General features: G+C 37.8%; 1 protein-coding gene across 7 annotated transcripts in view; it reads left to right on the plus strand.

Moving 5' to 3' along the window:
- Positions 1 to 24,011, plus strand: part of WWP1 (WW domain containing E3 ubiquitin protein ligase 1) — a 135,401-nt gene that overhangs the window by 51,640 nt on the left and 59,750 nt on the right. For 4 of the 7 annotated variants that reach the window (XM_051844599.2, XM_051844597.2, XM_051844600.2 and 1 more), the window contains 3 exons: positions 19,800 to 19,937; positions 20,025 to 20,091; positions 23,239 to 23,423. In XM_051844599.2, coding sequence (XP_051700559.1) covers positions 19,800 to 19,937; positions 20,025 to 20,091; positions 23,239 to 23,423 — 390 coding nt within the window. The remainder of the gene's footprint in view (positions 1 to 19,799; positions 19,938 to 20,024; positions 20,092 to 23,238; positions 23,424 to 24,011) is intronic. The other 3 variants (XM_051844598.2, XM_070075276.1, XM_070075278.1) reach the window with 2 other exon arrangements.

Here is a 24,011-nt window from a genome sequence, read left to right on the forward strand (position 1 = left end):
GAGGATTAGCCTATTGAGCCGCGGCGCCGGCCTAGCCTGGACTTTTAAAGGTAGTTAAGATTTCAATGATTTTTTAATCTCCTATCATTGTTTGTAAAAATTGGGGGCTGATACTTACATATATTTGTAATTCTGGGGAGGAATTTATAGCTTTTTATATATTCTCAAATTGAATCATCTATTGAAGATTAAAAACCAGAGTTCTAGTTTAGGGTTTTAGGATCCACACAATTTTTTTTTTCATATCATGATGTACTTAATCTTCTATTGTCCGATGTTTAGGTGGTATCTTTTTTTTTTTTATTAACATGTAATATTGTATATTATTAGGGGATACAGTTCAGTATTTTTACACATGTATGCATTGTAAACTGATGCAGATAATTAATATCCTCCCCCCACCCCCTTTTATGTTTGGAGCCTACCAGTTCCTCTTCTAGTTTTTCATTCAGTATATGATACATTTTTGTGAATTATGGTCGCCTCACTGAGTTGTAGAATACTGGAATATATAACCTGTTATCTAGTTTCCCTCTGTTATCTCCCTCTCCTGCACCCTCTTTCTAACCTGTAGTAATCACTAAGTTCAGATTGACTTTTATTTTTCTTACTTACACATGAGAGAAAACATGGGGTTTGTCTTCTGGCTTATTTAACATAAAGATCTGGACACCTAGGTTGGGTGCCTATCTTGGCTGTTGTGAATAGAGTTTTGGTGAACATGGGAGTACAGTATCTCTTTCATATACTGATTTCATTCATATGTATACCCAGAAGTGGAATAGCTGGATCCTATGATCTATTTTTAGTTTTTTTAAAGATTTATTTATTTATTTGACAGAGAGGGGGAATGGAAGGTACTTCCATCTGTGGATTCACTCAAATGTCTTCAGTGGCCAGGGCTGTGCCAGACTGAAGGCAGAGCCCAGAACTTCTTCAGATCTTCCATGCAGGTGGCGGGGCCCAAGCATCTGGGCCATCATCTGCTGCCTTCCCAGGAGCATTAACAGGGAGCTATATCAGAAGCAGAGCAGGGACTTGAACTGGTAGTCAGATGTAGGATGCCAGCGTCTCAAGCTGTGGCTTAACTTGCCCCACCACAGTACCAGCCCCTATTTTTAGTTTTTTGAGAACCTCCATTCTGTTCTCTATAATGGCTACTTATTTACATCCCCACTAACAATATATAAGGGTTCTCATTTCTTCACATCCTTGCTAGCCTTTGTTATTTTTCTTTTTGATAATAGCTATTCTACATGGAGTAAAATCATCTCCTTATGGTTTTGATTTGCGTTTTTCCATTGTTTAATTATATTGAGCATTTTCTCATATATTTGTTGGCTATTGTTATTCCTTATTTTATGAGAAATATCTATTTAAATCTTTCATTCGCAAATTTTTAAAGATTTATTTATTCATTTGAAAGGCAGAGTTGCAGAAAGTAAGAGAGAGAGAGAGCTCTTCCATCTGCTGGCTTACTCTGCAAATGGCTATGATAGTTGGGGTTGGGCCATGCTGAAGCATGGAGCCTGGAACTCCATCTACGTCTCCCACATGAGTGGCAGAGGCCCAAGCCCTTGAGCCATCTTTGATTATTTCCAGGCATATTAGCAGAGGGCTAGATTGGAAATAGGGCAGCCAGGACTCAAACTGGCACTCATGAGATGCTGGCATCACAGGCTAGACAGCCTAAGCTACTATGCCACAATGCTGGCCCCTGCTCAGTTTTTTGTTTTTTCTTTCTTTCTTTTTAATTTGAGAAGCAGAGAGATGGTGAGAAAGACAGACAGACAGACATATATACACATGCACAGATAGATTTCACATCCCATCAACCAGTGCCCATGCTGACCACAGGTGGGTCAGGCCAAAAGGAATCCAGTCTAGATCTCCCACATTGACTAACGGATCCAACCACTTTAGCCTTTGCTCATTTAAAAACTTGATCTATTTTTTGTTGTTGTTGTTGATGTATTTTTTTGAGTTCCTTATATTCTGGATATTAATTATCAAAGGAACAGTTTGCAAATATTTTCTCCTATTCCTATCCTGAGATTTGGGCAGTTTCCAATAGTTCACTCAAACTGAAGCCTTTGTTAAAATCTGTAAGTCTTCTCTCCTTAGAGATTTTCTCATTCATTTCTGAAAGTAGGTTTGATCAGTTAAGGGTTAAAATGCTAATGCTTAAAATAGTAAGTTGATTTATTAAAAATGTTCTTTCTGAAAATACACATCTAGTTTAAAAATCAGGTACCCCCCCACCTTTTTTTTGACAGGCAGAGTTGTCAGTGAGAGAGAGAGAGAGAAAGAAAGGTCTTCCTTCCGTTGGTTCATCCCCGAAATGGCCGCTACAGCTGGCACACTGCGCCGATCCAAAGCCAGGAGCTTCCTCCTGGTCTCCCATGGAGGTGCAGGGCCCAAGCACTTGGGCCATCCTCCACTGCCTTCCTGGGCCACAGCAGAGAGCTGGACTGCAAGAGGAGCAACCGGGACAGAATCCGGTGCCCCGACCGGGACTAGAACCCGGGGTGCTGGCACCGCAGGCAGAGGATTAGCCAAGTGAGCCACTGTGCCGGCCAAAAATCAGTTTTTGATATATTTTTGGATATCAAGAACTGTTAGTCAAAATACCAAGATGTCAATTATTATAGTTTATACTAGTTAGTATAAACCATGCTAATTATTATGTATTCTGATTTTAAAATATACATTCTATTGAAGCATTGTAAGTTTGATTCCCTGCTGTATCATAGCTTCTGGGGGCGGGCAGTGTCATGTAATTCTTCTTGGTACAGAATTAAGTAATAGGTGTTGCAAGTATTCAGTACCTAGTTTAGGTTATTATTGTTTAATCATGCCTTTGTTGTTGGACATTTAGATTGTTTCCAGTTATAACAGATTGTACTGAACCTGTATATAAAAATTACAATTACCTGTGACATAAAAATTATAATTACCTTCGACATAAAAATTATATTTTAATGCCAGTATACTTTGAAATTTGTTCATAAACTATAAATTTAACATTGTCTCTTAGGATTTAATTGAGCAGAATATGCTCAGTAAAAAAATAAAATTTTAATAAATGTTGCTACAGTGATTAGATAGTAACTGTAATAGTACCATCCACCCTAGGCAGCGAGTAAGATTTTTATTTTATCTTTTATATTTAAAAAGTATATGAGTTTGCTGGGTCTGCCATAACAGAATACTACAGACTGGGTATTTTAAACCAAAGGAGTTTCTCAAATTTCTGGAGGCTAGAAATCCATAATCAAGATATACAGGGTGTTGGGTTCTTTTGAGGCCTCTCACCCAGTTTATAGAGAGCTGTCTTCTCCCTTTATTTTCTTATGGACATCATTTTGTACATGTGGCTGTGTCCTGATTACCCCTGCCCCCAAATTTATTTGAGAGGCAAAAGGAGAGAGAGACAGAGTATGCTCCAGTCTACTGGTTCCCTTTCTCAAATGTCCCCAGTGTTGAGGTCAGACCAAGTGCCTGCTCCCAAATTTCTTTTTGTTATAAGAGATACCAGTTTTTTTTTTTAAACTTTTATTTAATAAATATAAATTTCCAAAGTACAACTTTTGGATTATAGCGGTTTTTTCCCCCAATAACCTCCCTCCCAACTGCAACCATCCCATTTTCCACTCCCTTTCCCATCCCATTCACATCAAGATTCATTTTCAATTATCTTTATAGACAGAAGATCAATTTAGTATATACTAAGTAAAGATTTCAACAGTTTGCACCCACACAGAAACACAAAGTATAAAGTACTGTTTGAGTACTAGTAATGCCATTAATTCAAATAGTACAACACATTAAGGACAGAGATCCTACATGGGGAGTAAGTGCACAGTGACTCCCGTTGATTTAACAATTGACACTCTTATTTATGACGTCAGTAATCACCCGAGACTCTTGTCATGAGCTGCCAAGGCTATGGAAACCTCTTGAGTTCGCCAACTCTGATCTTACTTAGACAAGGCCATAACCAAAGTAGAAGTTCTCTTCTCCCTTCAGAGAAAGGTACCTCTTTCTTTGATGCCCATACTTTCCACTGGGATCTCACTCAGAGATCTTTCATTTAGGTCATTTTTTTTTTGCCAGAGTGTCTTGGCTTTCCATGCCTGAAATACTTTCATGGGCTGATCCGAATGCCTTTAGGGCTGATTCTGAGGCCAGAGTGCTGTTTAGGGCATCTGCCATTCTATGAGTCTGCTGTGTATCCCACTTCCCATGTTGGATTGTTCTCTTTTTTAATTCCGTCAGTTAGTATTAGCAGACACTAGTCTTGTTTATGTGATCCCTTTGACTCTTAGACCTATCATGATCAATTATGAACTGAAACTTATCACTTGGACTAATGAGATGGTATTGGTGCATGCCACCTCATTGGGATTGAATTGGAATCCCCTGGCATGTTTCTAACTACCATTAGGGGTAAGTCTGATTGAGCATGTGCCAAACTGTACATCTCCTCTCTCTCTTATTCACACTCTTATATTTAACAGGGATCACTTTTCAGTTAAATTTAAACACCTAAGAATAATTGTGTGTTAACTAAAGAGTTCAACCAATTCTATTAAGTAGAACAAAAAATACTAAAAGGAATAAAGTATTAAGTTGTTCCTCGACAGTCAGGACAAAGGCTGATCAAGTCATTGTTTCTCATGGTGTCCAATCACTTCAACAGGTTTCCTTTTAGTTGCTCAGTTAGTGAGACACCAGTTTTGAGATTAGGGTCACTTAATGACTGTAACTTAATTACCTCTTTTAAGATCCTGTTCCCAGATACAGTCACATTTTGAGTTATTGGGTATTGGCCGGCGCCGTGGCTCACTTGGCTAATCATTCGCCTGCAGCGCTAGCACCCCGGGTTCTAGTCCCGGTTGGGGCGCCGGATTCTGTCCCGGTTGCTCCTCTTGCAGTCCAGCTCTCTGCTGTGGCCCAGGAAGGCAGTGGAGGATGGCCTAAGTGCTTGGCCGGTGCCGCAGGCGGAGGATTAGCGAAGTGATCCGCAGCGCCGGCAAAGATTTATTTTTTTATTTATTTGAAAGGCAGAGTTAGAGAGGAGGAGAGACAGAGAGAGGTCTTCCATCCACTGGTTCACTCCCAGATGGCCACAACGGCCAGAGCTGGGGCGATCTGAAGCCAGGAGCAAGAAGCTTCTTACTGGTCTCCCACTGCAGGTGCCCAAACACTTGGGCCATCTTCTGTTGCATTCCCAGGTACATCAGCAGGGAGCTGGATGGGAAGTGGAGCAGGTACATATGGGTGGGTTGCTATGCCACAGTGCTGACTCCAGAACCTACAAGATTTTACTATTGTTAACTTGAGTGGTTTGACTTTTGTGGAGCCCTGATGTTCAAACTAGTTTGAAGATTGCATGGCTAAAGATCAAGTCCCAGGAGCCAGGTGCTTTCTCCTGGTCTCCCATGCAGGTGCGGAGCCCAAGCACTTGGGCCATCCTCTACTGCCTTCCCGGGCCACAGCAGAAAGCTGGGCTGAAAGAGGCGCAACTGGGACAGAATCCGGCGCCCCGAGCGGGACTCGAACCCGGTGTGCCGGCGCCACAGGCAGAGGATTAGCCTGTTGAGCTGTGGCGCCAGCCTACTACATGGTTTTTTAAATAGTGTTCATTTTATCACATGAACAACATGCCGATTAGCATTTCGTGTTCTATTTGTCTAGCAGGCCGTTCCCCTTGCTCCTCCTTTTTGTTTCAACAGTGATATGGCTCTGTGGTGTACTTAGAATTTTTGTTTAAGTTCTGTTGGACTGTAACTTTTTGTTAACTACCCTTGTGTTTTGATGTAAACTTAGTTAAACCTAAATTCTTTTTGAAATGAGATGTAGGAGGGGTCGGCGCCATGTTGCAGTAGGTTAATCCCCCGCCTGCATGCCGGTATCCCATATAGGTGCCGGTTCTATTCCCAGCTGCTCCTCTTCTAATCCTGCTCTCTGCTGTGGCCTGGGGAAGCAGTAGAAGATGGCCCAGGTGCTTGGGCCCCTGCACCCGCATGGGAGACCAGGAAGAAGCACCTGGCTTCTGGCTTCGGATCAGTGCAGCTCCGGCCATTGTGGCCATTTGGGGAGTGAATCAATGGAGGGAGGACCTTTCTCTCTGCCTCTTTCTCACTGTCTGTAACTCTACCTCTCAAATAAATAAATAAAATCTTAAAAAAAAAAAAAAGTGAGATGGAGGTATAATAAATGATTCTGTAAATAAACAGATAAGCTATATGTAACAACTATAACTGAAGAAACCTGGAATATCATTCTAATGTAGGAATGAAATTTTTCTTATAGGTAATTATATTGGTCAGTTTGCTGCTATAACAAAATATCTGAGACTTAGTATTGATAAAAACAGAAATATAATTTCTGCAGTTCAAGGATCTGGAATTTCAAAATAAAGGCACCTGTGGGTTCTTTGTGTAATGAAGGCCAATTCTCTGCTTTCAAGATGGTGCTTCTTAGCTGCATTCCAAGAGGACAAATGCTATGCCCTCACGTGGGTGAAGAGAAAAGTGCTCAAACTTTTTCACCAGGGACCTGTTACCATCCGTAAGGGCTCTGTTCTCATGACATGAACTCGTTCAAGACCTCACATCTTAATACTCTCAGATTGGTCACTGAGTTTTAACTTGAATTTGGGGTGGGAAGAAGTGTTCAGACCAGAGCAGATAGGGTACAACTTTCTCTTATCCTGTACATTTTAATGGTTGTTGTATATACCTTAACTATCTCTTCATTTTCTCATTATTTCATTAGTAGTGGTGCTGTATGTTAGATATTTGTTTTATCAAAAAAGTATTTATTTTAGTACCATTTAAATAAGAATAAAATATCAAGATCTTTGAACAAGGCAGAAGGGAGTATCAAAAAGAGTAATAACACAAATTATATGAAGGTATTTTGAAAAGTTTGTGGAATAACACAGTTAAAAGATAATGTACATTTTCTGTTTCTTTTTGAAGACCCCTTGTCCTTTACATTGCTACTTGTCCTAATCATAATCTTGATTTCCAATCTTTTTTTTGGAGATTTATTTATGTATTTGAAAGGTAGAGTAACAGGGAGAAAGGAAAGGAAAGGAAAAGAGGGAAGGGTAGAAGATAGAAATATCTCCCATATGTTGGTTCACTCCCAAATGCCCACGACAGCTGGGGCTGAACCTGGCTAAAGCCAGAGCCCAGGTGGGCTATCATCTGCTGCATACCCAGGCACATTATCAGGAAGCTACATCAGAAGTGAAGTACCCAGGATTCAAACCAGCACTTTGATATGGGATGCAGTTGTCTCAAGCAGTGGTTTAACCCACTGTGCCACAATGCCCACCCTGATTTAAAATGTATTCTTATGTAATCCCACTATTTTCAAAATTTATTGACACATTCTTTTGGTGTTGTATATAATTTTCTTCTTAGTGAAATGTGAGCCTTATTAGCACAGTTCTCTACATGTTGCTCTTCTATAGAATTTTCTGCTGTGAATTATATGTTCTGCATCTGTGCTATCCAGTATGGCAGCCACTAAACACATATGACAATTGAATTTTTGGAATTTGGCTATAGCAACTAAAGAGCTTGGTTTTTTTAAACTTATTTCAACTTAATTAAATTTAAATTCAAATTCAAGTAGGCTCATGTAACTAGTGGCTAACGTATTGGACAGTACAGTCAAGTAAAGAGATAGATATAGAGACAGAAAGATCTTCTATCCTCTGGTTCACTCCTCAGATACCCACAACAGTTGGGGCTGACACAAAGCTAGGAGCCAGGATCTACTTGAGCTGTTGTCTGCTGCTTCTCAGGGTATGAGTTAGCAGGAAACTGGAATCATGACTCAAACTCAGGCACCCTGAAATGGGATGTTGGTGCCCAAGCAGCGTCTTAACCACTGTGCCAGTGTTAGCCTCCTCTTATGTATTTTTCTGTTTTTAATTTTATTTGTTTATACCTTTCCTTTTCTTCCTGTTAATTTTTTTCTTACCTAAAGTTTTAACTTTTTTATCATTAGGTTTCAGGTTATGTTTCTTATAAGAATTGAAAGTTCCTTATGTATTTTCTCAATTATTATTCTGGAATCTGTATTTTATTTTAGAAACGTTTCTCCCCCAGAGTGATTCTCTGTCATTTCTCTTGTATTTTATTTGGTTCTATTAAGGTTTGATTATACTGATAACATGAGACAGCACCTGTGTTATCAGTTGATCTAAGGGATTTTGATTGCTACTGTAACTCCTTCATTGCCTCCATTGCTGTATTGAAATTTTTGTTACCTTTAAATCTCAATTTTCACAAAATCATCTTTTATAATGGTTCTTATATGATTTTTGAAAAAATTCTGATTGTGTTGTTAACAATAAATCTTATTTCATTTACCTAAGATTTTAAAAGTTTTGCCATATCACTCAATGATTTATTCTTTCGACCTCTGCAGTCTTGTAAATTAGGCCTGAGTTGCTTTTTTTTTTTCTTTAATTATTCATTTGTTTGGGAGGAGAGAGAGAAAAAGAGAAAGGTGCTCTCTGTTTGCTCTCCAAATGCTCCACAATGGCCGGAACTGAGATGGACTATAGATAGGAGTTGGGAACTCATTCCATGTCTCCAACATGGGTGGCAGGAACCTAATTACTTGAGCTATCACTGTTACTTCCAAGGATCTTCATTATTTATTGATTGATTTATTTTGACAGGCAGTGTTAGACAGTGAGAGAGAGACAGAAAGAAAGGTCTTCCTTTTTCCATTGGTTCACCCCCTAAGTGGCCGCTATGGCTGGTGTGTAGCGGCCAGGGCACTGCGCCGATCCGAAGCCAGGAGCCAGGTGGAGCCAGGTGCTTCCTCCTGGTCTCCCATTCGAGTGCAAGGCCCAAGGATCTGGGCCATCCTCCACTGCCTTTCTGGGCCATGGCAGAAAGCTGGACTGGAAGAGGGGCAACCGGGACAGAATCCGGCGCCCCAACTGGGACTAGGAAGCTAGAATCAGGAACTAGAACCTGGTATTGAACTCAGGCACTCTTTTTTGTTTTTTTTTAAAAAAAAAATGTTGATTTATTTATTTATTTGAAAGGCAGAGTTACAGAGACAGAGAGAGAGGTCTTCCATCCTCTGGTTCACTTCCCAGATGGCTGCAATGGCTGGAGCTTTGCTGATCCAAAGCCAGGAGCCAGGAGCTTCTTCTGGGTCTCCCATGCGGGTTTGCGGATGCAGGGGCCCAAAGACTTGGGACATCTTCTCCTTTCCCAGGCCAGAGCAGAAAGCTGGATTGGAAGTGGAGCAGCCAGGACTTGAACCAGTGCCCTTGTGGAATGCCAGCACTGCAGGCAGCAGTTTTACCTGTTTTACCTGATGTGTCACAGCGCCTGCCCCTGCCCCTCAGGCACTCTTGAAATGGGATGTTGACCTCTTAACTGTGGTGTCTTTACTGCAAGGCTTTATACCACCCCCTGAGTTTGTTTTCAATTTTATTTTCCTGTAGGCTTAGCTTCTTTCTCTCTTTAACATTTAAAAAAATAATAAATATGGATTTTTGTTCAGAGCTTCTTGTCTTCCAAGGAGTTACATGTTTTACTTTCTGTGTGCTTTGGTAACTTCAGTGAAGTTAGAAGTCCTTAAAATTTTTAAATAGAATTCTTAAATTCTTAGTTTTTATTTCTTGACCTTTTATTTATTTGAAAGGCAGAGAGAGACAGAGATCTGCTATCCACTAGTCCATTCCTCCAAAGTCTTCAACAGTCAGTGTTTGTCCTGGGCAAATCTAGTAGTTGGGAACTGAATCTGGGTCTCCCATGTGGATGGCAATGACCCAACATTAGCAGGAAGGTAGAATCCAAAGCGTGCTGGGGACTTGAACCCAACAATTCCAACATGGGATGCAAACATTCCCTGTGATGTCTTAAACTGCTGTGCCAAACGCCCATGTTGTAGAAGTCCTTAAAATTTATTGTATTTTTTACATTCCTAGAACTGGGACTCTTCTTTTAATAAACATGTGTTGAGCTTAAGGAAGAAACAGACAAAACACATAAAGAATAAACGGTTTCGACCACTCCCTCACTTCACTGTAGTAAGAACAAAAGTCTCCCACGTTAAAATAGATTTTACAGTTGTTAAGTTCAGTTGTTCTACTTCAGATTTCTGAGATTACTTTCTTCCTTTGCTCAAGGCCCTGATATTTTCTTGTCATAAATTCATGGTTTGTTATCTATCCCTTCTGATAATATGAGTATTTGAGATGAGGATGGGAGTGTAATTTATTTGACTAGATATTCTATTTTTGAAGTTTTTAGGTTTCATCATCCTCGATAGTGTAATATAAGTTGTTAAAGCTATTCTTAATTTTAAGTAAAACCCATAACTGACCCAACATAAATCATCTGATCAGCCTTCCTCCACCCTCACCCCCAGAATTCCAGCTGTAGCTTGCTAGGGAAATTCTTTTTTCCCATGTAAGTCCTCATGAGCTTTTTCTCCCGCTCCCCTTAACCCTTGTTTCTATGTAATGACCTAATTGGTTGGTGTCCAAAGATTTTTCTGATATATACCTCTAATATTGTCTCAGAACTTCTGTAGATTTAATTGCCCATTTGTACCTCAGTTAAGCTTCAGTTATGTATTCAAATCTCATTCAAAGTTGGGAGTTTTATAGTTGGCTCTGCGGAGGTGTCTAGTAATTTTGGCATTCTTTCTTTGTCTTAACCACATTAGATACTGATATGAGAGATTTCACCTTCCCAGTCTTACTGTTTCTGAAGTTATACAGAACAAATTCCTCTGTTGTCAAACATAAAAAGAGTTGGACTCTAAAAGTGTAAGGACAGATTTTAACTAGTATTGTCCTTGTACAGTAGGACAGAGGGTCCATCATGAACTGAAGTTAATTTCTACAGAGGAGACTGAACCTTTTAAAGGGAAGAAGGGATTAGGAAAAGGGCAAGCAGAGATTCAGTAGAGTCCTAATTACAAAAAATTGGTTTGTATAAATTGATAAGGCCAGATGTGTCTGCTGGCTGGCCATTATCAAAGTTGGGATTCTGTCTCCCACAATGACTAGCAGACAGGGCCCCTTTCCCTTGCTGATGATTACATTTTAGAGGAATGACTTGTTTTCAGGTCTTTGAGAAAGATATTCCCAAGTTGTGGGAGAGATAGGAAGGATTCACCATTGTAAGCCCTATTTTATAAATGTTCTAGGACAGTGTTGGTTTTAAATTAATTAAATATATCTTGGTGTCTATTATGAGGTGTTGGCAAGAAGAAAATAAATTCTGGCAGCTTTAAGTGTTCTCAGGAAGAGATACCTTAAAGGAATCTAGAAGTACAACTCTGAGCTGTTAGAAACTGTGATAGTGCTTCTCAAGTCTGTGTGTGTGTATCATGGCATTTGTGCTGAGAATTTGCAGTTGATTTAGGCCAAGGGTGATACTTAATTACAAAAAAGGTTCAGAGGAACCTGACTTAGGATTGGTCAAGGAGATAATTTCAAGGGTTGGAGGTACATGTATAAGGGTAGTGTAGTTAATATATGGATTGGAGTGTAAACAGTACTTTTTGCTTCAATTTTGAGACTGGTAGAGCCACTTTAAAACAGGAGATACTGGGAATGACACTGAGTTTTTTTATGGATTTATTAGAACCAAAAATGTAGCTTTTGCTAAAGAAGCATTTTGAAATGCATTAAATTCATTTCAAATTTAGTTATACCCAAAATACTGTACTGTAAGCACTTCTCTCTGTAACTGAATGATAGGAAAATGCAGCAGAGAAATGTGTCACTTATGATAGAGGACAGAGCATAGTCAAAATCAGTTCCAGTTAAAAACTTTTTTTAGGCTGATTTGCTTATCTAATTTGCTAGTCTAGCTGTTTGTTTAGTTTACCAAGACTTAAGTTCCTGTTATTTCAAAGATGAATTTTTTGAACAAATAGTATGTATTTCTAGTGATAAAAGTGTATCTCTCAGACTTCTTTTAAAAGATTTTTAGTATTGAAATTACTAGATCAAAGGGAAAGAAATGTTTTTTTCTCTAAAGAAACCATTTATTTAATGAGTACAAATTTCATAAGTACTACTTTAGGAATATAGTGATTCTTTTCATCTTACCTGCACTTCCACCCTCACTCCCACCCCACTACCTCCTTCCTCTCCCATTCCCAATCTCATTCTCCATTAAGAAAAAAAGGCAGGGGCAGACTTCCTCAACAGTCAAGACAAGGTCTGTTCAAATCATTGCTTCTCAAAGTGTCAGTTTCACTTTACAGATTTCATTTTAGGTGCTCCATTAGTTATCACAAATCAGGGAGAACATATGATATTTGAAAACCCTTTGGGACTGGCTTATTTCACTAAGTATATGTTCTCCAGATTCATCCATTTTGTTGCAAATGACTGGATTTCATCCTTTTTTAACACTGTGTAGTATTCCATAGAGTACATATCCCATAATTTCTTTATCCAGTCTTCCATTTTTGGGCATTTAGGCTGATTCCATTAGCTGTTGTAAATTGAGCTGCAGTAAACACAGGGGTGCAGATAACTCTTTATTTACTGATTTCATTTCCCTTGGGTAAATTCCCAGGAGTGGGATATTTGGGTCATATGGTAGGTCTATATTCAGTTTTCTGAGATATTTCCAAACTGTCTGCCATAGTGGTTTTACCAGTTTACATGCCCACCAACAATGGATTAGGGTACATTTTCTCCCTCATTCTCGCCAGCATTTGTTGTTTGTTGATTTCTATATAAAATCCATTCTAAAAGGGTTGTGGGGAAACCTCATTGTGGTTTTGATTTGCATTTCCCTGATGACTAATGATCCTGGACATTTTTTCATGTGTCTGTTGTCCATTTGGATATCCTCTTTGAAAAATGTCTGTTTAAGTCCTTGGCCCATTTCTTAACTGGGTTGTTTGCTTTGTTGTGGATTTTCTTGATCTCTTTATATCAGTTCCCTTGTTTGCAAATAATTTCTCCCATTCTGTCGGTTACCTCTTCATGTTCCTGAATGTTTCTTTTGCAGTACAGAAACTTCTCAATTTGATGTAATCCCATCTGTTGATTTTGGCTTTAATTACCTGTATCTGGGGTCTTTTCCAAGAACTCTTTGCCTGTACCAATATCTTGAAGGGTTTCACTAATGTTCTCTAATAATTTGATGGTATCAGGTTGTAGATTTAGGTCTTTAATCCATTTTGAATGGATTTTTCTGTAAGGTATAAGATAGGGATCATACTTCATACTTCTGAATGTGGAGATCCAGTTTTCCCAGCATCATTTGTTGAATAGACTGTCCTTGCTCTAGGGATTAGTTTATGCTTCTTGGTCAAATATAAATTGGTTGTAGATGCTTGAATTGATTTCTGGCATTTTTATTCTGTTCCATATGTTATATCCATCTATTTTTGTACTAATATTGGGCTGTTTTGATTATAAATGCCTTGTGATATGTCTTGAAATCTGGTATTGTGATACCTCCAGCTTTGTTTTTGTTGTATAAGATTGCTTTAGCTATTTGAGGTCTCCTGTTTTTCCATATGAATTTCAGCATCATTTTTTTTCTAGATCTGAGAAGAATGTCTTTGGTATTTTGTTTGGTATCGAATGGAATCTGTAGATTGCTTTTGGAAGAGTGAACATTTTGATGATGTTGATTTTTCCAAAATCTGTGAACATGGAAGATTTTTCTGTTCTTTTGTATCTTTTATTTCTTTCTTTAATGTTTTGTAATTCTCATTGTAGAGATCTTTTACTTCTTGGTTAAATTTATTCTAAGGCATTTGATTTTTTTTTGTAGCTACTGTGAATGGGATCGATCTTAGAAGTTCTTTTTCAGCTGTGGCATTGTCTGCATAAAAAGGCTTTTGATCTTTTTGTATTGATTTTTATATCTTGTTATTTTACCAAATTTTTCTATGAGTTCCAATAATCTCTAGGTGGAGTCTTTTGGATCCCCTATATATAGAATCATGCCATATGCAAATAGGAATATTTTTACTTCTGCATTCCTAATTTGAATCCCTTTGCTTTCTTTTTCTTGTCTTATGACTCAGGCTAAAATTTCCAGGACTATACTGAATAGCAGTGGTGAGAGTGGACATCCTTGTCTGGTTCCAGATCTCTCAATGGGAATGCTTGCAGCTTTTTCCCATTCAATAGGATGCTGGCTATGGGTTTGTCATAAATTGCCTTGATTGTGTTGGGGAATATTCCTTCTATACTCTAGGTGCTTACAGTTTTCGTCATGAAAGGGTGTTGTATTTTATCAAATGCTCTCTCTGCATCTACTGAGAGAATCATAATGGTTTTTGTTCTTTAGTTTGTTAATGTGGTGTATCACATTGATTGTTTTGTGAATGTTAAACCATCCTTATATATCAGGAATAAATCCACTTGGTCCAGGAGAATGATCTTTCTGATATGTTGTTGGATTTTATTGGCCAGAATTTTGTTGCGGATTTTTGTGTCTGTGTTCATCAGAGAAATTGGTCTGTAGTTCTTTCTCTGTTGTATCTTTTTCAGATTTAGGAATTAAGGTGATACTGGCTTTATAGAAAGAATTCAGAAAGATTCTCTCCCTTTCAATTTTTTTTTGAATAATTTGAGAAGAAGTATAGTTAGTGGTAATGAAATGTTTTAAGCTGTTAGCTAAACATAGCTATCCAGTGGCCTTCTTAGAGGTTATACCAGTTTCTGTACATTGAAACATGTGAGTATCCATTTGGTAAATATTAATACATAAACAGATGTATTTATGTATTTAATACATAAACAGATGAAGATTTTTCTTACCAAATCATTCATACTTCATTTAATATTATCTCATTCTTTGTACATTTTCCTAACTGGTTTATTTTCTCTCACTAATTTATAAGAGCTCTTACTTTTATCTCCCAGGTAATCATTTGCCTCTTTATTTATTCTGAAATTTTTTTAAAGATTTTATTTATTTATTTGAGAGGTAGAGTTACAGATAGTGAGAGGCAGAGACAGAGAGAGAGGTCTTCCTTACGTTGGTTCACTCCCTAGATAGTCGCAATAGCGGGAGCTGCGCGGATTCGAAGGCGGGAGCCAGGAGCTTCTTCCTGGTCTCCCTTGCGGGTGCAGGGGCCCAAGCACCTGGGCCATCGTCTACTGCTTTCCCAGGCCATAGCAGAGAGCTGGATTGGAAGAGGAGCAGCCGGTACTAGAACCGGCGCCCATATAGGATGCTGGCTCTGCAGGCAGAGGATTAACCTACTGTGCCATGGTGCTAGCCCCAATTCTGAATATTGGTTTAGATAGAAGTTTATTATTTTTTCAGTCATTAAGTTTTATTGATCTTTTATTATTTTTATGCACAGAAAACCCTTCCTAATCCATAGGGTTTATAGTTATAGTTATTATTTTATTTTTAATTTGATGTCTTATAAATTCTAAAGTTTATTTTATATGGTAGTATGTTGGAGCTTACCTTTGTGAATTAATGAACATTGATTTCAAGCATGATATATGGAAAGACTTAAGAGTGGGAAGGCCTGGTTTTTAATGAGGTTGTATAACCTAGTACTTTCATTTTGCTTCTAAAAATTCAATTTTTGTCATATTTATGTGTATATTGGCTGGCCTACAAAATGGCCCCTAGGCATTCTTACCTTTTGTTTCACGCACTTCCCCTTTGAATCGGAGATGGTCTGGGTGACAAATAGGACGTGGCAGAAGTGATGGTAAACAACTTCCATGACTCAGCCATAAGAGGCTTCTCCTTTCTTGCCTTGGTGTCCAGGGTTACTCATCTGAGTTGACAGGCAACCACTGTGAGGACTCTCAAGGCCTTGTATAGAGGCACCCATTTGTCAGACATGTTTGGGCCTCTCCTGGTCCTAGTCCACAGAAACTACTAACCATAGTGGTTACTGTTATTTAAACCACTAAATTTTATACTTGTTATTCGGGTAATAATTAATACATTATTTAAACAGTTTTTAAAAAGCACTCCAGAATGTGTTTCTGAAATAAAAATAAATTTGTATAACCTAAAGATGAAGATTTTTAAAGATCATTTATTTTCTGTGGAGACATAAAGGGTGCGTATCTTTAGCAAATTTATGATTACAAGATAAATTACCTAGTTATATACATGGCTCCTCAAGGATTCGTTCTGTTGCCCTCTTAAAGATGAGGAAAAATGTAAAAGATGTCCAAAAAGTCAACTTCTGCCTTATAAGAATAAATTTCTTAAGGACAGGACTAGTGTCTTAATCATGTTTTTTAAAAAAGATTTATTTACTTGAAAATCAAAGTTACACAGAGAGAGAAGGTGAGGCAGAGAGAGAAGTCTTTCACCCGCTGGTTCACTCCCCAATTGGCCGCAACGGCTGGAGCTGGGCTGATCCAAAGCCAGGAGCCAGGTGCTTCTTCTGGGTCTCACACATGGGTACAGAGCCCAAGGACTTGGCCATCCTCTACTGCTTTCCCAGGCCATAGCAGAGAGCTGGATTGAAAGTGGAGCAGCCAGGACACGAACTGGTGCTCATATGGGATTCTGGCACTGCGGGCTGCAGCTTTACCTGCTATCCCAGAGCGCCGGCCCCAGTCACTTATTTTAAATGTTTAGTAAGCACTTTCTAAAGGGTTTATCACTGAATTAGTTGGACAAAGCAAAACAGAAAAATTCTGGTGGTAATAAGTGATAAGTCCACTAAGAAAATAAGCAGAGCATAGGTAGGGATGTCTGTGTTAGGGCTGTCAGGGTCTATCCTGCCTCTCTAGGCACTCAAATGTCCGCTAAATATGTCTGAGTTGGTTTGTTTATATTATGATAGAACCTTATGCTTATCTCTCCTACATACACATGTAGATATGAGAATTATTTATGTGATAGTTCACCCAGTTTTATGATTCAGAAGGTGACACCTCAGTCTTCCATGTTCATAATTATTAAAGACTATATGCCTTAAACAACCTCAACCTTCCACTGCAGAACAGCACATGTTTGTGGCATTGATGATTTTTCAAAAAGCAGAGGCCCTTTCTTCAGAAAAAGAGAAGAGGCAAATAGAGCTTCATGAACTAGATTTAAAATAGGGGCCCATGCTGATAGCCACTGTCATCATACTGTGCCTTTTGGCCACCAGTCAGATGCAGGCTCTGAGCTTAGATTCCCTGATTCTAGACTCTTGGGGGGACCTCTAAGCCACTGTCAGAATTAGAAACCAAACCTGACTGAATGCCAAGAGATTATCCTTAATCTGCTATTGGATAATGAACCCATCATCAAAGATCACAAATTACAATAACCTACACAAATAAGACTCCATAAGAAGAAATTAGCAGATGTTTTCTATAAAGAACCAGATTGTAAACATTTATGCTCTGAAGGCATATAGTCTGTGTTATACCTATTCACCTTTGCTATTTTAACATAAAAGCAGCCAAGGAGAATAGGAATGAATGAGCTTGAATGTGTTTAAGTAAAACTTTACTTATAAAAATGAGTAATGGGCCAGGTTTAACTTAGATAAAGTAATTTGCTGACCCCTGGAAGAGGGTAGAGTTAAGGACATATTTTAAGAGATAATGGCTGGGCTCAATAGGCTAATCCTCCACCTAGTGGCGCCGGCACACCGGGTTCTAGTCCCAGTCGGGGAGCCAGATTCTTTCCCGGTTGCCCCTCTTCCAGGCCAGCTCTCTGCTGTGGCCCAGGAAGGCAGTGGAGGATGGCCCAAGTGCTTGGGCCCTGCACCCCATGGGAGACCAGGAGAAGCACCTGGCTCCTGCCATCGGATCAACGTGGTGCGCCGGCTGCAGCGCGTCAGCTGTGGCAGCCATTGGGGGGTGAACCAACGGCAAAAGGAAGACCTTTGTCTCTGTCTCTCTCTCTCACTATCCACTCTGCCTGTCAAAAAAAAAAAAAAAAAAAAAAAAAAGAGAGAGATAATGGCTGGAGTTTTTGCTACTGTGCTTTCAATCCATCTCCAAGCTAATATGCTTGGGAAGTAGTGAATGATGATACAAGTGCTTGAGTTCCTACCATCCACATGCGAGACCCAGTTGGAGTTTTTGGGGCCTTGCTTCAATCTTGTGGCCGTCTTGGGAGTGAACCAGTAGATGGAAGATAAATCTCTCTCTTTCTGTCTCTCATCTCTCTCTCTTGGTCTCTCTCATTTTGCCTTTCAAATGAATGAATAATCTTTTAAGAAGAGGAAATGGCTGCTGTTTTTTGAGCACTAATGAAAAACATAAATCCACAGTTGCATACTGTCCCAAGTAGGACAGCAGAGAGAAAATTGTACTTAGATGTACAGGGTCTTGGCAAGAACAAAGATAAATAGATTTTAAAAGCAGCCAAATAGAAAAAAGTCATTTATGTGGATTTATAAAGGACTGTAGAATTAACAATAGTAAGATAATGGTAAAATACCTTCAGAGAGTTGAGTGAAGATCATTAGCAAAATAAAATTCATGTCCAACACATTTATCTTTTGAAGACAAGAAAACAAACATTTATAGATTCATAAGTGAGTTTACCAAAGGGATTTTGAAAGTCTGTTCTGCAGGAATCTATTCAGTAGATGAATATTTTAGGAAGAAGTTAAATCTCTAAACTCCAGATGCTTTAGATGGAGGGAGATAATATGAAAGAGAATATTGGTCAATATAGTTTTCATAATTTTCTCTATTTGTTATCATTATTATTTATTTTTTGTTATGGGGTGGAATTGAAGTTTGTGGTGCTACAGATGTTAGGAGCAGAAGTTCTATAAAGTCTGTTTTTATGGTTCCAGTACAGTAATTAATAGTTATAGATTTTGTCTTGTTTTTTTCTGCATTTGGATAAATATTTAATGGGTTTATGTTGGACACTTAGTAAATCTGTTGAAAATTCATTTAAGACATGAAATGTACCATGATTTCAAAAGCTGCCAAAAGCCACTGAAGGTCAAATTGAAGTAATCAGCCTCAGTTTGGATAATAAAGTATCATTAATAACTTTTTAAATTTTGAAGTTTAAATTTTAAAATTTAAAGTATAAATTGACAAATTATAATTATACTTAAGGGGTACAAAATGATGTTATGATTTATGAATACACAGGAAAAAAACTTCGATTCCTACTGTCTCATTGGTGCTTTGTACCCTTTCATTATCATATCTCCATTCTTCCCACCACAACTAATAATCTTTATTGTGTGTGATACAATTGAAGCACAGTGACCTTGAGTTTAATTAAGAACTAGATGTCCTGACAATGGCAAGTATTTGGCCTTATATTTAAAAATGACTATTATTACTTAGTATTTATTGAGTGTTTGTTGTGGTCAGATGTGATGATAGTAGAACTCTGTCTGATTTTGCATTAAGTCCATATGACTTAAGTCTCTGTTTTGTAATGAGAAAATTGAAGCCTAAGAAGTTTTGAATAACTTATTGAAAGTACAGCCAGTAAGTAGCAGAACTGGAATTTGTAGCTGGACTACCTGACTCTCTTGTAGAAATTTTGCCTCAATCACAAGAGTCTTCTGTGTACCTTGGGCAAAAGATTAAAGTTTAGGCAGTTGCTATGCTTATTTGATATATTTATATGTTACCTGAAGTTTATAAAATACCCAGATACAATTAAAGATGATAGTGAAAGCCTGGGATTGGGGAAGAGATTACTAAATTAGGTATGCAAAGGATTAATTCTGGTGTAGTAGAGAAGGGTCTACAGATAAAAGTGCACAGAATTCCTTTCAAATGTAGCTGATATTTTTGCATTTGGCAAAAGCCTTTAAATTAGAATAATTAGAGTATTCTTTTTTTTTAGTGGAAAGAGTGAAAGAACAATTAAAACTTTCCTTGGAAAACAAGAATGGCATAGTGCAAACTGGTGAATTGGCTGTTGTGCTTGATGGATTGGTGATTGAGCAAGAAAATCTAACAAACTACAGCTCATCTCCAACCAGTAAGCTAAGTTTATATTTTTTTAAAACTTTAAAAAAATAAGCAAGAAGCATATAAAAACCTAGTTTATTTTTTTCTCGTTGTTTAGTAGAAATACGACAAAATGGTGATGCCTTACATGAAAATGGAGAGCCTTCAGCAAGGACAACTACCAGGTAGAATATTTTATTTTAGTATTTGTGGCCAGATGATGCAACATTTTCCACATATAAAGTTGTAAGTTTTAACCTAAGGTTAGAATTTGCCACAAAACTTAAAAGCTTATATCTAAATATGTCGTTTGAATTCTCGTGAAATCTTTTTTTTAAAGAGTTTTACTCAGATATAATTCATATACTCTAAGATTCATTTTTTAAAGTTTACATTTCTATGGTTTTCAGTATACTCAGAAGTGTGTAACCATCACCACTGTCTAATTGCAGAACATGCTCATTATCCCAAAACTATCCATGAGTAGTCACTTCCAGATCCTGCTTCCTCCCAGATCCGAGCCCTGTGATCTACTTTCTGTCTCGATGGATTTATTTGCTTGTTTGGCCATTTCGTGTAAACAGTGGCATACCAAATGTAAACTTTTGTGACTGGCTTCTTTTACTTAACATAGTTCCTTCCTTATGGTTCATTCATGTTGTAGCATGTATTAGGGTTTCATTTTATAAAACTTAAAAATAGCTTTAAAATTCTATATTTGGGTGAATTTTATTGATAAAAAGAGTCGGATATTATGGAAAAATTTTATTGCTGCCTGAATTAGCTTTATGCTGTAAATCTCAAGATAGATGTTCCTTACGTCGTGGTCTTCTCTCGAAAATCACCCTGTCCCTTGAAAAACTCTCTGGTATTCATGTTTCATGATCACTGTGATAGGCTCTTTGAAATATTTAGATAGGAATAAAATTATGTATTGGATCAAATATAGTGAAATTAATATCCAAAAATATATTGCTATAAAATTGTTAAATTTGAAAAAGTATGCTGGTATAGAATGTGACTTTTATTAATCCAAAAATCTATTAATTATGTTAATCCTAAATTGCCAAAACATAATTCTCATGAGAGCTTACTTACTTAAATAGATGTTTGCCTTCAAAATGTACATTTGATTTAAATAAATGTATTGAATGTCCATATTATATTTTCCATTGAAAAAGTTTAGGACTGAAAGGGTGCAACAGATTAATTAAAATGTATTAGCATCTATACATATGTTTTTGTAATTTTTTTTCTCATTTAAATTATTTTTTAAATTTATACATAAGCATTGTACACATTTAAGGGATACTGTGTGTTGCTTTGATACAAGTATACATGTTTTTCTAATTTTTAAAGTACAGTTTTAGATGGATAAAGGAGCTCGAATGACAACTAACTTAAAACCTAGTATTATTTATTACACAATAACACATTCTGAATCAAAGATAAGTTCTATAGTACTACCCTTCATATTGGTTCTTTAGCATAGACTCCTGTATCTCTGATTTGTTGGGGAGGGGTACACAAATCAGAATCCTTTGGGAGCCTTTTCAGACTTTACTTGCCCAGACTTCCTACACAAGTCTCATTCCAAATACATAGGTGGCAGAAGGAGGACCAGATTCATGAATCATTTGTTTCTCAGGACTCTGCAGAGAACTCTCATGGAAAGTGCTGTAGGCCCAGGAAATAGCAGGTTCAAAGACCTTGAGCTCAGTAACAGTTAATTTGTGTTCTACAAATTCTTCTGATTTTGGAGTATAATACTTAATCTTCTCTGATAATCTTGAGTTCATTGTAATTTTATTGCCTAGTATATATTAGTTGGTAATAAATATTTAAAGGCTTTTCATCATACTTTTCGTGTTAGTAAGATTGATACAAAGCATCTTTTGCAAGGTGAGCAAGGAAGAGCTTGGAGAGAAAATGGATTAGAGAAATAAATAGGGTGGGAGTGGTACAGATTTTCAAAAGTTTTGTTGACTGTTATAAGAAATCTAAATTTTTTTCCCAAGCATAGTGGATTTTAAGCAGAGGAAGGACTTGATCTGATTTGTATATTTAAAACAACACTCAGGTTACTCTGTGGAGAACATATATAGGGTAGCCGCTCTACATGGAAAAGCTCTTCTGATCATTCAACAAGACTTAAGATGTTTACTTTTGTAGTTGTATTATTTATTTCTTTATTTGCAGTTAACTTATATATACTGTAAATTCTTAAAATTGTTGTGTGTGTGTGTATGTATGTATGTATTTGAGAGACAGACACAAAATTCCCATTTGCTAATTTGATCCTCAAATGCCTCTAATAGCCTGAGCTGAACCAGGCCAACACTGGGAGATAGGAACTCAGTCTAGTTGTCCTAAGTGGGTGGCAGGGACCCAGCTACTTGAACCATCACCAGGTGCTTTTCAGGTTTTTCTTAGCAGGAAGCTGGAGTCAGAAATGGAGCTCAGGACTTGAAACCAGGCATTTCAATATAGGATGCAGACATCTCAACTGCCAGGCCAAATGCCTGCCCATGTACTATAAATTCTTATTAATAGCTAGCTTTTTATGATCATTATATACTCTTACAGTGCCTAATATATCATTTGCAATTAATATTGACAAACTTTTTCTGTATTCAATAAAATTAAAAGTTTAGAATATATTTTTGCACGTTTCATATAATTTCATGAGCTTTTTGTAACTACTTTGGAGCATTAAAATAATTTAGTATTTCTACATTTAAATATTTAAAATGTACAGATTCATTTGACTGAAAGTATATTTATATATTCCAGTACTTTTTCATCAGTTTGGGTACAGTTAGAATAATGGAAGTATGTTGTATTTGTGTTCATTACTCTTTTTTTAAGATTTATTTATTTATTATTTGAAAGTCAGAGTTACACAGAGAGAGAAGGAGAGGCAGAGAGAAGGAGAGGTTTTCCATCTGTTATTCACTCCCCAATCAGCCACAATGGCCAGAGCTGAGCCTATCCGAAGCCAGGAACCAGTAGCTTCTTCCAGGTCTCTCTCATGGGTGCAGGGGCCCAAGGACTTGGGCCATCTTCTAGTGCTTTCCCACGCCATAGCAGAGAGCTAGATCGGAAATGGAGCAGCCAGGACTCAAACCGGCACCCCTATGGGATGCCAGCACTGCAGGTGGTGGCTTTACCCACTTAGCCACAGCACCAGCCCCTGTGTTCATTACTCTTTATACCTGTTCTTTTACTCAAATATTAAAGTCGCAAATACTTCTTACAAAAATTATGGTGAAAAGTTGTTTAATTGTGCTTAACTCATTGAAGTAAAGTTTTTTGTTTTTATCATTTTACAGGTTGGCTGTTGAAGGTACTAATGGAATAGATGATCATGTATCTACAAATGCTGTAGTCCAAGACTCTTGCTGTTCGCATGTAGTTAATGGAGACAACACACCTTCATCTCCATCTCAGGTTCCTGTCAGACCCAAAAACACACCAGCTCCAAAACCACTCACATCTGAGCCTGCCAATGACACTGGTAAGCATGGCTGGGAATGACACGTTGTTCAAGTAAAAACTAAGTCAAGTGTATGTATTTATGCCTGTGTTTCCTATATTGTACAGTCTTGAGCCTGTTCTGTGATAGAAATTTTAAAATTATAGTGCTTGGAATTTTTTCTGAATTTGAAAACTTCTAGATAATTTAAGGAGATACTTCAAAAATATGTTAGTTTAGAGGTCACAACAGATTTACTAAGCAAGTGCTGTTGTATACTAGTTAAATTCTTGGCTTTATGGCAAAAAATATTGTTAATTAATGGTATAACATTTATTTCTGAAAGAACTATGCTGAATTCATGTGTTGGGAAAAGTAATTGGTGGTTCCTTTAAGATGTCTTTTTTTTAAGATTTTATTTGAGAGTTAGAGTTACAGAAAGTGAGAGGGAGAGACAGAGAGAGAGGTCTTCCTTCCGTTGGTTTACTCCCCAAGTGGCCACAATGGCCAAAGCTGCACCAATCTGGAGCCAGGAGTCAGGTGCTTCTTCTGGGTCTACCATGCGGGTGCAGGGGCCCAAGGACTTGGGCCATCTTCTGCTTTCCCAGGCCATAGCAAGAGCTGGACTGG

The sequence above is a fragment of the Oryctolagus cuniculus genome, chromosome 6 (genome assembly GCF_964237555.1).
Source record: "Oryctolagus cuniculus chromosome 6, mOryCun1.1, whole genome shotgun sequence".
NCBI classification, from domain to species: Eukaryota; Metazoa; Chordata; class Mammalia; order Lagomorpha; family Leporidae; genus Oryctolagus; species Oryctolagus cuniculus.